The sequence below is a fragment of the Triturus cristatus genome, chromosome 8 (assembly GCF_964204655.1).
Source record: "Triturus cristatus chromosome 8, aTriCri1.1, whole genome shotgun sequence".
In the NCBI taxonomy this organism is placed as follows: domain Eukaryota; kingdom Metazoa; phylum Chordata; class Amphibia; order Caudata; family Salamandridae; genus Triturus; species Triturus cristatus.
The window spans coordinates 208,488,601-208,504,157 of record NC_140591.1 but is presented as its reverse complement, the minus strand read 5'-3'; the positions used below and the strand labels follow the sequence as shown (position 1 = coordinate 208,504,157).

Sequence of the window (15,557 nt, the reverse complement as noted above, 5' to 3'; positions counted from 1 at the left end):
CCATACAGGCATGGTTACTAAACCCCAGCAATTACAGTTGAAGGTTCTCCTCAAAATACAAAATCTTTCTTGGGAAAATATGACAGTCTGAAAGGTGAAATTGATTATTCTAGTTTCTTTAAAGTACAGATTGTCTTATCTACGTGTTAGACTGGACAAATATGTACTTGTCAATTGTACATAATTGTCCATTTAATTCACCAGAATACTGCATCCAAAAGATCTGATTGGGCTTTTTTCACCATGATATTTTAGCTTGACAGTCGAAAAGGGTGTACCTGCTTCTGCTTGACCATGTTCACTGATGATGTAAAATGAACACACAGGCTGATTAAATGTAAAGATGTTTTTTGTTTTGGTCTGAAACCGTGCATTCCACAGAAGCAGCTACGTATGTATACATGTTGAAATTGTGCTTTTATAACAAGACATTTAACATGGTGAATCTTTTTTTCATGCAGCACTCTTGGGTCCACCAGCTGTTCAAATTTCTGCTTGTAAAGGTTGCATTAACATCACACTCCAGGCTCCTGTATCATACCTGAAGTCTAAGGACAAGAGCAAGATGAGATCTCTGATTGATGTGTATCATTCGCTGTATTATACAATGACGTTGCAGGGACCTGGACTTACAAAGAAGGTAACGTGTGATGTCTTTTTGGTGTAAATGTCTGACACTTGGTCCTTTAAATGCTATAAAAAGTGAAACCTGCTTCAGGGACATGAGAGAGAACGTAAACCCTCTTTCAAATCTATGGTTCTACATATTAAGATAAATCTGCTGTTCATCTAGTCCACACCAGTCTACTGTTAAGACTGGGAGATGGCTAGTTGAAAGTCAGCTGTATATTAATATCAAACAACATAGAATCTTTAGAGTGGCTACTTTCAGTTTTTTTCACATCACTGTAAGCAGGCAGTTTCATTATTGGTTTAATTTTTGTAACATTGTATGCAGCTGCTGATGGTAAATGAGTACACCGACTTGATGCACCATCTAGATAAATCTCTGTACAAGCTGCAGATCACATAGTCTGGTACCATCCTGGTAAGTTAACATTTTGTCCAGCTAAGATTGCTAAAATGATTACCATTAATCCAGGTGTTAGTATTGCGCCTTCTTCTATTACTCCGGTGCTTTTGTTATTTTTTAATCTGGCCACTCATCACCAGTGAAACACCCATCAAAATTCTATTTTGCAGATGATTCCTGTTCTTGCTATGCTTAGATTTCACCAGATTGGCAGGGTTGTGTGCTTGTAACCTCATGTTCGAGGCATATGAGCTGCAGAATTCACACTTTTGCATAGATCGCCATCTGGCATTGGGCTTGGATGCTTGCACCTTGTTGTTGTCTTGGAAGAAGTCTTTTGTAGTCACAAGATCGGTGACTCCTCCCTTGGACTATAGTGTGCATAGGCATCGAGTCCATCCTCAGATTGTTTTTTTCCGCCATTGGTTCGGATGTAACTTCAGCGCTCCGGTTCGGTACCGTGTTTTCCAAGCCTTTTCGACGCGCAAACCATCTCAAACTCAATGGTATTGTTTTCGTTCGCATGCCTTTCGACTCGCTAACTCAAATACTCGATTCCGGTCGTCGACGCGGGCTGCGGGGCCTATCGATGCCATTCGGGCCTTCAGCTAATGGAAAGCACTCCATTCAAAAAATGCCCCCTGTGTGGAGCTGAACTCCCACACAGTGACCAACACAAGGTCTACAATCTTTGTCACTCACTGGAACACGAAGAAAAGGATTGCCAAGCCTGCGCCTCCTTCCAGTCCAAGGGATTGCCAAGCCTGCGCCTCCTTCCAGTCCAAGAAGACTATCCGTGGTCGCCGGGCTCAACAACACGTTATGGCGCAACAGGCTGCACCGGTGCCAAAAGACCTCTTCGATGAAGGCCCCGACGTTCCAGAGGTAGAGGATTCGAAGGATCTCAACCTTGCATCCGAAGCAGATGACTCCGATGACCACATCACTCCAGGTCAACGAGTGAGTACATCTGCCCCTGCCCCAACCCCACCCGAAAAACAAAAGGCTCCGGTCAAGACTTCGCTTGAAGGCCTTAGTCGCGACCGAAAGAGAACTTCAGAAGCCCCGCCTCCGGGCCTGGCTCTGAAGACAGAGGAGAAGCCTTCCGGCGGCTCAGGACCGAGCAAGCCGCACGCCGGTGCCCCAAAAACACCGTCTGTGCCGAAATCAGGAACACATCATACTCCTGCTGTCTCCAAAAAGGCCTCGGCACCGAGCACTTCGGCACCGAAAGACCAAAAGGCCTCGGATCCGAACAAACCTCGGAAACCTTCGGATCCGAAAAAGATTTCTGACTCGACACCGAAGCCGAAGGACTCCAAAACCCCTTCTAAGGCTCCAGAGCAGAAATCCAAGCCTCATTCAGAACCGAAAAAATCGGCGCCGAAAGCAGATGCCAATGAGGAAGAACTGTTTCTACCAGATCCTATCGATCCGAAACAAAAGACATTGCATGTGGACCCTAAAACAGGCCATATTGTCAGTCTCCCAGCCAAGAAGAGGAAATTGGACACCCTACACACTCCTGAGGTGCCTGTAAAGAAAAGGGACTTTGTAACTTCACTACTAAGACCCTCTTCTCCTGTTCTTCCTGTTCTTCCTACTAAGCCTCCGGATTCGAAAACGTGGAGAACATGAGCTACGGGCTACCTTGCCACTTCTGACAATGTCTACTATTTAAGAAGTCTTCCGAATATTGAATTCTCAGTTACCTGGTTGAATTACACAGACGCCAATGTGAATACCCTCTTTATTACTTTGTGAAGCCCTGAAGAAGTCTCTTTTAGAGACAAAATGCGTCAGCTATGATCTTCCGCTCTTATGAAAATATGAAATAAAGAGAAAAGTCTTTTAAGAAACTCACATCGGTGATCTGGACATCCTTTTGTATGCTCACTGGTTCTTGAACGCTTGATGATGAATTGTTATAAATGTTTTGAATAGTGCAGAACCCTTTTGTGTCTAATGTTGTAATAGGACTTGTTTCTAGTTAAGGAGCATAGATGGGAGTGCTCCTTGGTTCTTTGCACTATATGATACCTCAGGACACTTTTTCACTTGTCCAGTGCGGTTCTCAATAGCCTCTACCCTCATCTCATTTGCATTTAATGGTGCCCAAATGCATTCACACTGAGGAAGACTTCCTGGTAGATTCTTTTGCACAGTCACAAAAGACAGTACAAACACCACCCATGCTCAAAGGTGTCATTAACATTGCACCGGATGTGTTCAAAGACCCTGTCAGGACCAGGATTCTCAATCCTCTGATTGATAAAAATATAAACCCGCCCCTAATGATCCACCTACATTAAAGGTCAACTCACTTGAGATTCACTGGTGGTGACTAATGCACGGAAGTGTGCCAACTCTCAAACCCCCGGTGATGCTCCACCTCCAGACAAAGAGTCTAAGCTACTAGGCGCCTCAGGCAAACGAGTTGCCTCTCAGGCAGCTAATCACTGGAGAATAACTAATGCACATGCATTGCTTGCCAGGTATGATAGGGCTCACTACGACAAGCTTGAGGCCCTAATGCTGCATTTGCCTGATCAATACAAGGCCAAAGCCAATGATTTGATTCAGGAGGGCAAGTTAATATATCCATTAAATGTGCCCTCGATGCCGCAGACACTGCATCTAGATCAATTAACACTAGTGTGTTATTGTGAAGACACGTATGGTTGCACATTTCTGGTTTCAAACAGGAAGGGCAGACTACTATCCTGAATCAGCCGTTCAATCGGGAACAAACATATTGGCCCAGCTGTAGACCCAGCCTTCGAGAAAATGAAGAAAGACACTGAGTCTGTGAAATCTATGGGAGCATTACAGTCTCCATCAACACGAGGCTCCTTTCGTCGCTCCTTTTATAGGGCCGCATCCAAAAATATCAGCAGAGACACTGCTTCCTCCTCCTATAAAAGGCCCACACAAACATCCCCCAACAAGGGATATTTCAGAGGTGGGTACAGGGGAATTAACAACAAAGGGAGAGGCCGAGGTAACAACACTTGCACCTCTCCTAAACCACACAATCCAGGGCAGGTGGACCACTCAACAAAAAGTGCTCCTCATCAATCACCTAGAATTACTTGCAATATTTCTAGCGTTAAAAGCATTCCAAACACATCTCCTCAACAAGACTGTCCTCGTTTACACAGACAATATGACAGCAATGTATCACATACAGAAACAAGGAGGAACACACTCTTTGCAGCTGTCTCATCTAGCGCAAAGCATATGTAGATGGGCCATTCAGCAAAACATATGTCTTCTGGCAGAACACCTTCCAGGAGTGCACAATCAGATTGCAGATCTGCTAAGTCGTCAGACAGTCGATACACGAATGGGAACTTCATCCTCAAGTTCTTCAACCATTTTTCCAAATGTGGGGCCAACCAGACATAGATCTGTTCTCCACACACTCAAATGCAAAATGCCCAACCTTCGCCGCCAGGTTTTCACACCCGTTGTCCAAAGGCAATGCGATATGGATGAACTGGTCAGGCAGATTTGCGTACGCTTTTCCGCCACTCCTACTCATTCTGCTAGTAGTACGCAAGCTCAAGCAACTGTCTCTCAAGATGATCCTAGTTGCTCCCACATGGGCACGCAATCATGGTTTACAACGCTTCTCGAACTCTCTGTAGTTCCACACCAAAAGCTACGTCTCTCCCCAAAACTGCAGACGCAGAACCAAGGAGAGATAAGACACCGAGATCCAGCACAACTGAATCTAGCAATCTGGCTCCTGCAGTCCTAGAGTTAGGTTACCTTAACCTCCCACCCGACTGTATGAACATTAGCAAAGAGGCCAGATGCCCTACTACTAGAGCTGGCTATACAGCCAAATGGAAGTGATTAGTCATTTACTGCAATAACAACAAAATTGACTAGCTAGATGCTTCCATTCAAAACATCATTTGCTATTTGCTGCATTTACAAAGATGTAATCTAGCATACTCACCCATAAGATTACATCTGGCTGCCCTTGCCGCCTACCTACAAAACAAACAACATTTGTCATTGTTTAGAGTACCCGCTATCAAAGCCTTTATGGAAGGCCTTAAAAGGATAATTCCACCCAGACTGCCACCCGTTCCGGTGTGAAACCTAAACATTGTCCTTACTATACTCATGGGTCCCCCATTTGAGCCTTTACACAAATGTGAATTGCAGTTCCTCACATGAAAAGTAGCTTTCCTTGTCGCAATCATCCCTCTCAGGACAGTAAGTGAAATCCAGGCTTTAACCATACAAGAACCATTCTTACAAATATATCGTAACAGGGTGGTAATCTCTGCTTTCCATCTTAATCAATCTGTAGAATTATCAGTGTTTTTTCAAAACCCAGATTCTGTAGCAAGAGAGAGCTCTTCACACACTTGACATCAAAAGAGCTTTACTTTATTACATTGACAGGACTTAGGAGCATATGTATCAAGCCCTTTTCCCGTTTGCAAATGGGCCGATTCTCAGAATCGGGCGGTTTGCGAATGGGAAAAGGCCTTTTGGGATGTATCATCCCAAAAGGGCTTCACAAATTAGAGAATCTCAAAATTTGCGATTTTCTATTTTGCGATTGTATTTAAGGAATCGCAAATTGCAATTCCTTAAAGGCGATGTAGAAATGTAAATGTAGTGCATTTATATAGCGCTCCGCACACCCCCGAAAGGGTCTCTCAGGCGCTGTGCACATACCGCTGTGGAACCCTTCCTGGCCTTTCCCTGTGAAGTGCCCACTCCTGGGCACCCCCAAGGTGAAGCCAGGCATCCTAGCGCTTTTGGGGCCGTTGTGGAGATTAAGCAAGCTATTGCCCAGAGTTGCAGAGTGGGACCCATGATTAGAATAGGCACCGAGGTGAGAATTATCGGGTCTGGGGAAATTGAGCCCAAGACCCGCCGAGGCAGGAATTGAACCCTGGTCCGGGCCAGACCTCTGCATCAGGGTCTGCCGCTCTAACCATTGAGCCACACTCCAAAGCACCTAAGTTGTGCGAATTTGGCATAAGAAATCGCAAATTACCTCCAACTGACATGTGCGCCACATGTGCACACATGCTCATTTCAGGGGTGCATCAGGGGGTACTTATGACACCCTTGCAACCTTGAAATCGCATTCTCAATTTGCGATTCTCTAATTGGTAATCGCAAATTGAGAATGTGTTCCCATTCATTCCTATGGGCCTCTACGCCAATAGGAATGAATGGGGAGGTATTCCTTAATTGCGAATCACGATTTGTGATTCGCAATTAAGGAATATTAAGGAATCGCAATTATTATTGCGATTCATACATAGCATTTTGCGATTCCTTAATAGCAATTTGCTAAAAATCGCTATTGAGGAATCGCAAAAAGGCTTGTTCATACATATGCTCCTAAACCTTTTAGAAAAACCAACTGTTTGTAGCTTTCTCTCCACCACATAAAGGAAATCCCATCTCCAAAGCTGGAATTGCCAGGTGGATAGTCAAATGCATCCAGATATGCTACCAGAAAGCAAAACGCACATTAACAATTCCCCCTAGAGCGCACTCAACACACAAACTAGGGGCTTCCATGGCCTTCTAAGGAACATTCCCCTAGAAGACATTTGTAAAGCAGCGACATGGTCTACTACACACACCTTCACCTAACACTATTGTTTAGACGTGCAGGCGAAGCAACAGGCTTCTGTAGGCCAGGCTGTTCCTAAGACACTTTTCCAAGCCACTGCAACAGATATAATTGACTACCGCTAGGGGAGACACTGCTGTACAGTCTATGCGAAAGTGTAAATTCTGCAGCTCATATGCCTCAAATGCAAAATGCTGCTTACCTGTGTGCATCTGTTCTTGGCATGTAGAGCTGCAGAATATCACACGCCCACCCGGAACCTGTATCTGTTACAGTGTTATCTTACTTAGATACATTCACATGGACATCTTTTCTCTTTCTTACAAACTCCATCATTTCCCATCATGGCGAAAAACAATCTGAGGATGGAGTCGATGCCTATGCGCAGTATCGTTTAAGGGAGAAGTACCCTATCTCGTGACTACAAAATACTTCTTCCAAGACAACAACAAGGTGCAAGCATCCGAGCCCAACACCAGATGCCGATCTATGCAAAAGTGTGATATTCTGCAGCTCTACATGCCAAGAACAGATGCATACTGGTAAGTAGCATTTTCCTTACTCTTTAATAGCATTCTTCAGGGGCCTCAGGGAATGGTCTTCAAGGTAGACATGAGTTGATCTGGAATGACATTGAAGATGCCATTTGAGATCAGCCAGGGACTAATTTCTCATAGCAGGGTGATGCAGTTGAACGCACACACACACCTAAGAAAAGTATGCAGTTTGTGGTAACAAAAATGTAAATGTTAAGGCCACCTAAGCCACCTTTAAAGAGTAGTAGCCATACAGTGGCTGCCTTCACTAACCCCCACAATCTTTAATTTGTGAACTCCGCCTGAGCACTAAGCACAAGACTGCAGATTATGAGTTTGTAACTCACCACGCTAGCAAGTAAATTTAAATGCACATATATTGTCCCGTTTGATGGTACCAGCTCCTTGAGCCTCCACCTTTTCTTAGCCTGCATTTGTCCATATCCCAAGCATTATTTGTTGGGATTAGTACTGTAACCTTCTTTTTAACACAAACCAATTAATAAAGTGTTCAAGTGAACTGGCTTGGACGGCTGTAGGAAGCTTTATGTTGGCCATTCTAGGCTGAGTTTCCTTGTTCAGGTCTAGCCTTGTAACTTTCATACAAGGATCACTAACAAGATGTGTTTTCTTAGTGCCATAGTTGCACAACACACATGACCTTGGCTGAATTCTTTGTTTGTTTCCTCCTCTTGAAAATCAAGATCCCCATCAACCCTTCCTTCATCTTTCTGGACCATGTATGCAGTGATTAATTTGAGCCGGTGGGGGCCCCCAGCACTCTTTTATGTGGACTGGCACTTAATTTGTCCTCAATAGGCATTTCCCGACATCAAGAAAGGAAAAGGAGGAGGAAGAGAAAGACAGAAAAACTGTAACCAAGGGCAAAAGCAGGAATCTCCAAGAGTGCAATAAGGGGTCAGGTAGTGTCTGGCAGTGAATTAAAGAGTTTCTAATCACAAAAAAGAAACCCTTGGGTCTATAGGAAATTGCTCTCGTAGCTGGGGAACTAGCTGTAGTGGAATATCCCAGGAAACAGCCACCTCTCCATGGGACATGTAAACACAGCCCTTTTCTGGGGGGGAGGGGGGGGGGGACTGAGGGGGGGAGGGGTTCAAAGCACCAGATAAGGAGCTCTACCACTTGTGTGCCCAAGAGCACTACGCTATACATTGGTACAGGCCTACCCCTTTTTTTACAACACATAGCTATAGAACAGGGATCTATGGCCCGATATCTCCCTCTTCCCACTTGAGGACATGGGCAGCTCCCTCGGACTCAACGGTTGCCAGCATGCAGGCAGATGCTTTAAGAGTTCGGGTCTCCACATGGGGTGGTCTCTACTCTGACGACACTTTGATTACCAGCGAACAATTATTTACAAAGAGACCGCCAACTCCACTTGACCTATTCCTATAAATCTGGTTACGGTATAGCCTGCAGGAACCACCCACACTAGACACTCTTCATACGCTGCTTAAGACCTCAACCCAGAGACATCTGGTCTCCATCTTATATCATATGGCTCAACTCGAGGCACCAATCCTAGCTGGGTACACCCGCACTGGTTGGGAACTAGAGCTGGGTACACTACTCACAGATGAGCAGTGGCAGGAATGCTGTATGCAGAAGGGACGAATTGCCTCTAGCACTAGACTGAAAATCATACATTACAAATTTTTAGCTACAATTCAAATTAATCTTTATTGATCTAATGAAAATAGATCATAAAAGACACATGATAAAAATGCAATAAAACAATATAAAACAGTTTGAAGGAGTACTGAGAAGAACATAAGAGACATCACAGTCCATTGATAATGTCCACAAAATCAATAATTAAAACAGCATAGATTTTTGTAAACAAAGTGGTTTTTTGGGGGGGAAAGGAGCCCACCGCCTTACAAGTGAGGAGACCTTCAAGTTGTTGGAGAAACATCAAAGCAGCTCTGTACCTACTAAATTTGTACTTGCGTAAAAGAGGGAGTAAAACCTTTTGGTAAAAGGTGCATAAAACTTGCAAAAACATACAAAGTGTAATTAGGTCTGGGGCGACGATTCATCACAGGGAAAAAATCATATCAGCAGGTGCAAATTGACACTGAGGGAAGCACGAAAGCCATCTAATAGAGCATGTTCTAAAGCACATTAATTATGTCCGTTCCCAGGTATTCTGTGCGATGGAGAGATAAGGGGCTACTGCTTCAGTGGTTTGAAGGACACATTAGTCTCTGTTGATTTCATTATTTTGTTCCCTTCTCTCTGTGCCCTTTTGTGGGTTAGAAAACAGTCCTTACTCCACCCTTCTAGGTAATGCTAACCTGTTTTTCAAAAATATATGGACAACCTAAAGCAAGAGTGGTCTCTCTAATAATTCTGAGCCAGCGGATGTTGGTACCATGATGGCATGAAAAGCAATCGGGTATAATGGAACGGTTAATACCGGCCTCAACATTCAGCCAGATTAAGCACCATAATACTAGAGGGACCAGATTTAACTGGTCCTCCATGTATTCCAAACCAAGCTCCTGGTGGTGGTGGTGAAGTGAAGAACTCCCAAGATCCACCTATCCCGAACCATAGGTCAACAAGGGAGGCACTTTCTCTGATAGATTTCCAATAGAGGGATAATTAATTTGCCCCTGGGTACAATCGTCAGTATGTACCTTCGAGGAAACAGCATTTCTTCAGATACAGATTAAAGATTTAATCTGTTAATCGGTCCATCATCTTTTCTGTCCCTCACTGTTTTGTCCATTGGCTGAAGCACTTTGCCAGAATGTCCTTCAGGATATTGTCTTCTATACCTCAATGGTAGCTGAAAACACTTATACATCTCGAGTCTAGATCTGCATTATACCCCTTACTATGCTCTGTGAGAATCTTCATATTTCACTATACTAATTCACCACTAATCCTTTATGGGTACCAGAGTACCGTGCTACTCACCGAAAAAGCACTTTAACACCTCATCAGGGGTAGCAAGCGCTATATAAGTGGAAACCTTTTTCCCTCCGCTATCCTTCTCAATTCAAATAACTTGACTAATATATCCACCACTCAAATTACTTTCATATTTCAATATACTAATTCACCACTAATCCTTTATGGGTTCCGAAGTAGCATCCTACTCGCAGAAAAAGCGTTTAGACGCCTCGTATGGGTTTGTAAGTGCTATATAAATGCAATTACAAAACATAGTAAAAACTAAATAATAATTTCGTAAGATTTTTTTCTGAAGAGCATAATCCTGACCATAAACCACTAGAGAATTATATAAATCATATCTTCGAGATACATAAGGAATTTCCTTCTTTTCATAGTTCCTAGCCTTCGTATGCTCTCATTTAGTGGTTCAGCTTTGAAGTTTGGGTCAGAGCAAATTCTTAGGGTACTCCATGCGGAGCCAGAATTATTAGTAACAAGTGTTTGCCTCATCTGACTATATCATCTCTGTTAGTAAGGTAGTCTAGGAACCCATTTTGTACATTTCTTTAAGTCACATCATATTCTTAAGGATTTTTATTAGAGATGAATGGTCTACAGTATAGAAGGCTGCTGTAGGGCCTGTAAACGATACAAAAACAGGAGTCTCATTTGTCTAGAACCTGGTGGGTGTCGATCATGGTGGCGGTTTCTATGCTGCATTTTTTTCTGAAGCTTGAGTGGTTAGCATCCAGTAGCTTGTTTCTGCAATATGGTCTCTTAGATGGTTATTAAATAAGCTTTCTAGGGCCTTGCCAAAGGGGGTAGGGTGGTAACTATAATGAAATTGAGTCCCTACTAAGTATCCACTGATACTTTTTTAGAAGAGGCTAACCTTTCCTATTTTGAGGCAATGAGGGAAGGCAGCTGTACATGACCAGTTTATTATATGCAGGCAGCCTGAGGTGATGTATTGGACCGTAGTTTTGTTTTATGATGTGGGGAGTGAATTTCCAGCTATAACTAACATCACCGCAATACTGGGCAGTTTCAAATTTCTACCTGCTTTCAGTCAGAAAATGCTGGCATTAGGACAGTTAAATAGAATCGAGAGTGTGATGCAACAAACCAGGTAAAATGTGGCATGTAATCATCTTAAAGTCAAGACTATAAATTAACTTCCACTTTTCAACTTTTTCCAAATCCAATAATTTTACTTTCTTTAAAAGGTGGTACCAAGTGCACTCACAAAAGAACCGTTCAAGTTTATAAAATTCTAATCTAATGTGTGACCAGAAGAACCTTAACTGCTGGGCACCATGTTGGTCTAACGTTATTGAACAATGTATTCAGAACATCTTGAAAATACACACTCAATAAATGACCAACTGTTGTGTTCCAGAGGCCCCTGTGCTAATCTATGTAACCTCTGCCAAGATACTGAAAATGTCTATGATAGTTAAAGAGAAAATGCACTAATAGAGCAGAATAGTAGATGCATATGTAATACACGTTTTCATTCTGCCCAACCCTACTTGCTTTTTGGTTGCATGTATTGTGTGCGATTTTAACAAGCACTCTCAGGAAAATTGACATAATGAATAGACTAATTGTATTTAGGACTGGCTCAATCTGATAGTGACATCTAGCCGCAGATTCCTTACCCCAGGCGCCAGACTGGATCTGGAAACGTTCCCACAGCAGTACCTCTACGCGTCGGTAGAGAGAGTCGCGAGGGTGTTAAGCGACTCCATAATGACATCATCCACCAGATGTCATGTTGGCAAAGTCCATGTAAGCCCTCCCCCGATGCGCTGATGTCAGTTTCTTCTTTTCTTCACTTCCACACGGATCTGGAGAACGGTACTTCTGGCCATTTTTGACCTATCTTGACGTTGTCGACGAACAGTGTGCTTTTTCTGGATATGTTCGGGTCCTGTGGACAACAATGTCCAACCCTCACCCTCATTATATTTGCATGTGGTGTCTAGGCATAGGAACAGGGTCAAGACTGATTTGCATATGGCTGGGTCTATCTGGGGTGGCATAGTGAGCAAAAGACCGATGGATTTAACCCAGATCTCTTGACTGGGGGTGAATGTATGATTTATTCAGCATTCCGTCCATCATTTGTTTGCGTAGTACTCTTCAACCTAAGTGGGATGGGTATTTCCAGACGTGGGTCCCTTGCTCACTGTGCCACTGGATTTAAGGTAGCCTGGCTGATGAGGGGTAATACACCGAAACCGGTCCGAGGATGGTTGTTTCCGGTCCAGGGAGGACCTGGCTTGGTAGTTCGGGGTGGACTGTTCCTATAAGGAACAGGGTCAAGACTGATTTGCATATTGCTGGGTCTAAAGTGGGGTGGCATGGTGAGCAAAAGAACAATGGATTTAGCCCAGATCTCATGACTGGGGGTGAATGTATGATTTATTCAGTATTCCGTCCATCATTTGTTTGCGTAGCACTAGGCATGCACCTTGACTTCGAATGGTATGGCTCATGTCTTCAGTTTCAGTCTTCAGCATTGCAGGAATGCCTCATGACACTGATAGTGGTACGGTGGACGAGGATCTCTCGTCGGTCGCGGTTTTCTTCTCCCTCCGAGGACCACTCAAGGGCCAACTCTCGAATTCCTTCATCCTCGCTGTCGGCCGGTAAGTCACACCTTAAGGTGGTCAGCACCGCGGCCTTCCCCGACTTTACCACCTACGTGCGGTGTCACTGACATGCCTCCTATTCCTCCGATTTCCGGGTCAGAGCGAGAATCTGTATGGTTCAGATGAGGGAATACTATCTCTCCCTTCATGCCAGTTTTGGTTCTCAGCCTCCCTCTGGTGCGTGCCTCGGCCCCAAGGAGGTTGGTGAAGCTGTGACTGACTCCAAACCAGCAGGACCTCCCTTGGTGTCAGTGAAGCCCTCCGAATCTGTGATCGAACTCTTATCGGCTCCGGGACACAGCGTTTCGGGGTTCCCACCTGTGATGCCAGTGTTGGATCCGTCCAGATCGCTCCTACTTTGGCTCTCCTCCCTGATGCCGAGGTGTCACCTATTTGACGTTGGGAATGGAGTTGGGGGACCAGTTCTTTTTGGGCTACCTTCCTCTGCTTTCAGAGGAGCCCCGTGCTGTTTTCCACTCGGGACACTGGTATTTTGGTGAGGTCGGTGATAACATAACTGACATTCCTCAACCGCCTCTGGAATTGTATTGTGTGTCTGACCTTGGTGAGGCTAGTGGGCTTGATTCTTCCCCATCCTCTGGCTTCTTTTCTCTTCCAAGGCTTGCTTCAGAGGCTAGCTCAGCTTTTGCGGAGAGTTGCCATGGTTCTGGGGCTGCACCTTCCTTCTGTGGATGTGGCTAATAATTCCCTACTTGGGGTGCTTCATCAGGGCCAGATGAGGACTGAACCTGTGTTCCTTTTCAGTGAAGCCCTCTTTGATATTCTCTTGGGCACTTAGGCTAAACCTGCTTCATGGTCCTCCGTGGACCGATCTATACCTCTTAGAAACCATCCTGCGCCCGGAGACCATCTCTTCCTTTTCCTACAGCCTAGTCCGTGCAGCTTTGTGGGTCAGGCTGTTACATCCTCCCCCGATATTGGCACTGTGCCTAACGTTCCTCCAGACAGGGAATCTAAAAGTCTAGATGCTCTTGGTTGATATCTCTTTTCTGCCACTAGCTCCGCTTTGCAGTCTCTTAAAACCACTTGTGTTTTGGGCCGCTTTTCTCATGTATTGTGGGATTCGGTCTCCTGCCTTCTCCTCTTTGTCCGTGGTGACACCTGGGACACTCTTACTCAGATGGTCCAGGATGTGCGTTAGGCGGCTAAATTGTCTGTGGCTGGGTCCAAACTGAGGTGGCATGATGTGCAAAAGTATGATGGACTGGAATGCAGCCCAAGTAATTACCAGTGACTGAGATTAATTCAAGCATTCCATCAATCGCTTTTTGTATACTTCTTTGTGTCACCCCAAGTGTAATGGGTATGCCCAGATGGGTGTCCTGTGCACACTATGTCATTGCAATCAAGTTATACCTGGCTGATGAGCCCAGTCTAGGACAAAAACGGGCCTGGGCTTCTTGTGTTCTGGTTCAGGGAGGGCCTGGCCTGGCAGTTCGGGATGGACTGTTCCCAGTAGAGCAGGGTCAATACTGGTTTGCTTGTGACTGGGTCCAAACTGAGGTGGCATGTTGTGCAAAAAAACAATGAATTGGGATGCGGCCTAAAATAATTACCAGTGGCTGAGATTAATTCAAGCATTCCATCCATTACTTTTGTATACTTTTTCTGGTAAAAGCTGGACATGCACAGACACCTCTTTGCCACAGATAGCTTTCAGTCATTAACCAGGAATTCAAGCCAGTTTATTTTAGTAGCTCCTAAGCTAACCATGCAAAGCACTTCTTGCACAATGCACCTAGCTTTCAACTGTGCACAGTGGAGGCTGTCAGCAGAGCCTGGCCAGATGGCAAACTTGCCAATCCTACACCCAGGCCCCAATCCCACTGACCAATTTTGGGCATTACCCTGAGCAGATGCATCATTTTACCTCGGTTCAGCAGTAGGATGTCCATAATGATGTCATTGATTATATACATGCTGAGGTGGCGTGATGTCACCAGTGATTTTATCAATAATGTACATTCAGATGTCATCTCTAACATCATAGGTGCGGTAGTAAGAAATGCATTTAGGGAGTGCATAACAGTATTTGTTTTGGAGTTTTAATTTGTAGTTGAAAAACCTGTTCTACAAATACAACCTACTAGAGGAAGTAAACCGGGTTTTCTCTTGGCTATTGAAGGGTTTTAATCAATCTCATATTATTAGAAGTATCATGACCATTCCCACATTAAACATTCAGCTCCTGCTTGAGAGATAGCTTTCAAAATGATGCATTAATATTGTACATTTTAACCATATTTCTGAAGGATTCCCAGTCAAACACTGAGAAAGATTCAGAAATATAGGTAACTCTATTATTTAAAAAAATCCAATAATGCGGGAGCTATATTTGCAAGTAAGTACCTCGATTTTACTCATGGTTTACTCTTTATTCTTTGGCCCTCTTTCATCCAGATGGCAAATTTACAATCTGTCATTTACAATGATGTCAACACTGTTAACAAGATGAGCATAGACCGAGAAAAAGAATGGACCTTAGGGAAGAACTGTGGGCATATTTGTATTGGTGTCTTGACGGGCCATGCTTGAGCCTTTTCTTTTAGATTGTTTTTCATTTCATACCGGGCAAAAAGTCCTCCGCTCAACTCTCTCTAACAGACGGAGCGTCCCAATAGTTTGCAGGATGGCAGTAGTACAAGGAGCATAGGAGTCAATATCATATTTTGTAAGTTTAATTTCATTGGTTTCTGTAAATGCTCAATTCGTATTTATACTATATATTAATATTCTGTTGAACTTACTAACCAATAATGAAGTTT

General features: G+C 44.1%; 1 protein-coding gene across 1 annotated transcript in view; it reads left to right on the top strand.

The window, feature by feature from the left end:
• IFNAR2 (interferon alpha and beta receptor subunit 2) overlaps nucleotides 1-15,557 on the top strand; it is a 276,605-nt gene that overhangs the window by 88,194 nt on the left and 172,854 nt on the right. Inside the window, exon 5 of the mRNA XM_085621382.1 lies at nucleotides 462-640. Coding sequence (XP_085477508.1) covers nucleotides 462-640 — 179 coding nt within the window. The remainder of the gene's footprint in view (nucleotides 1-461; nucleotides 641-15,557) is intronic.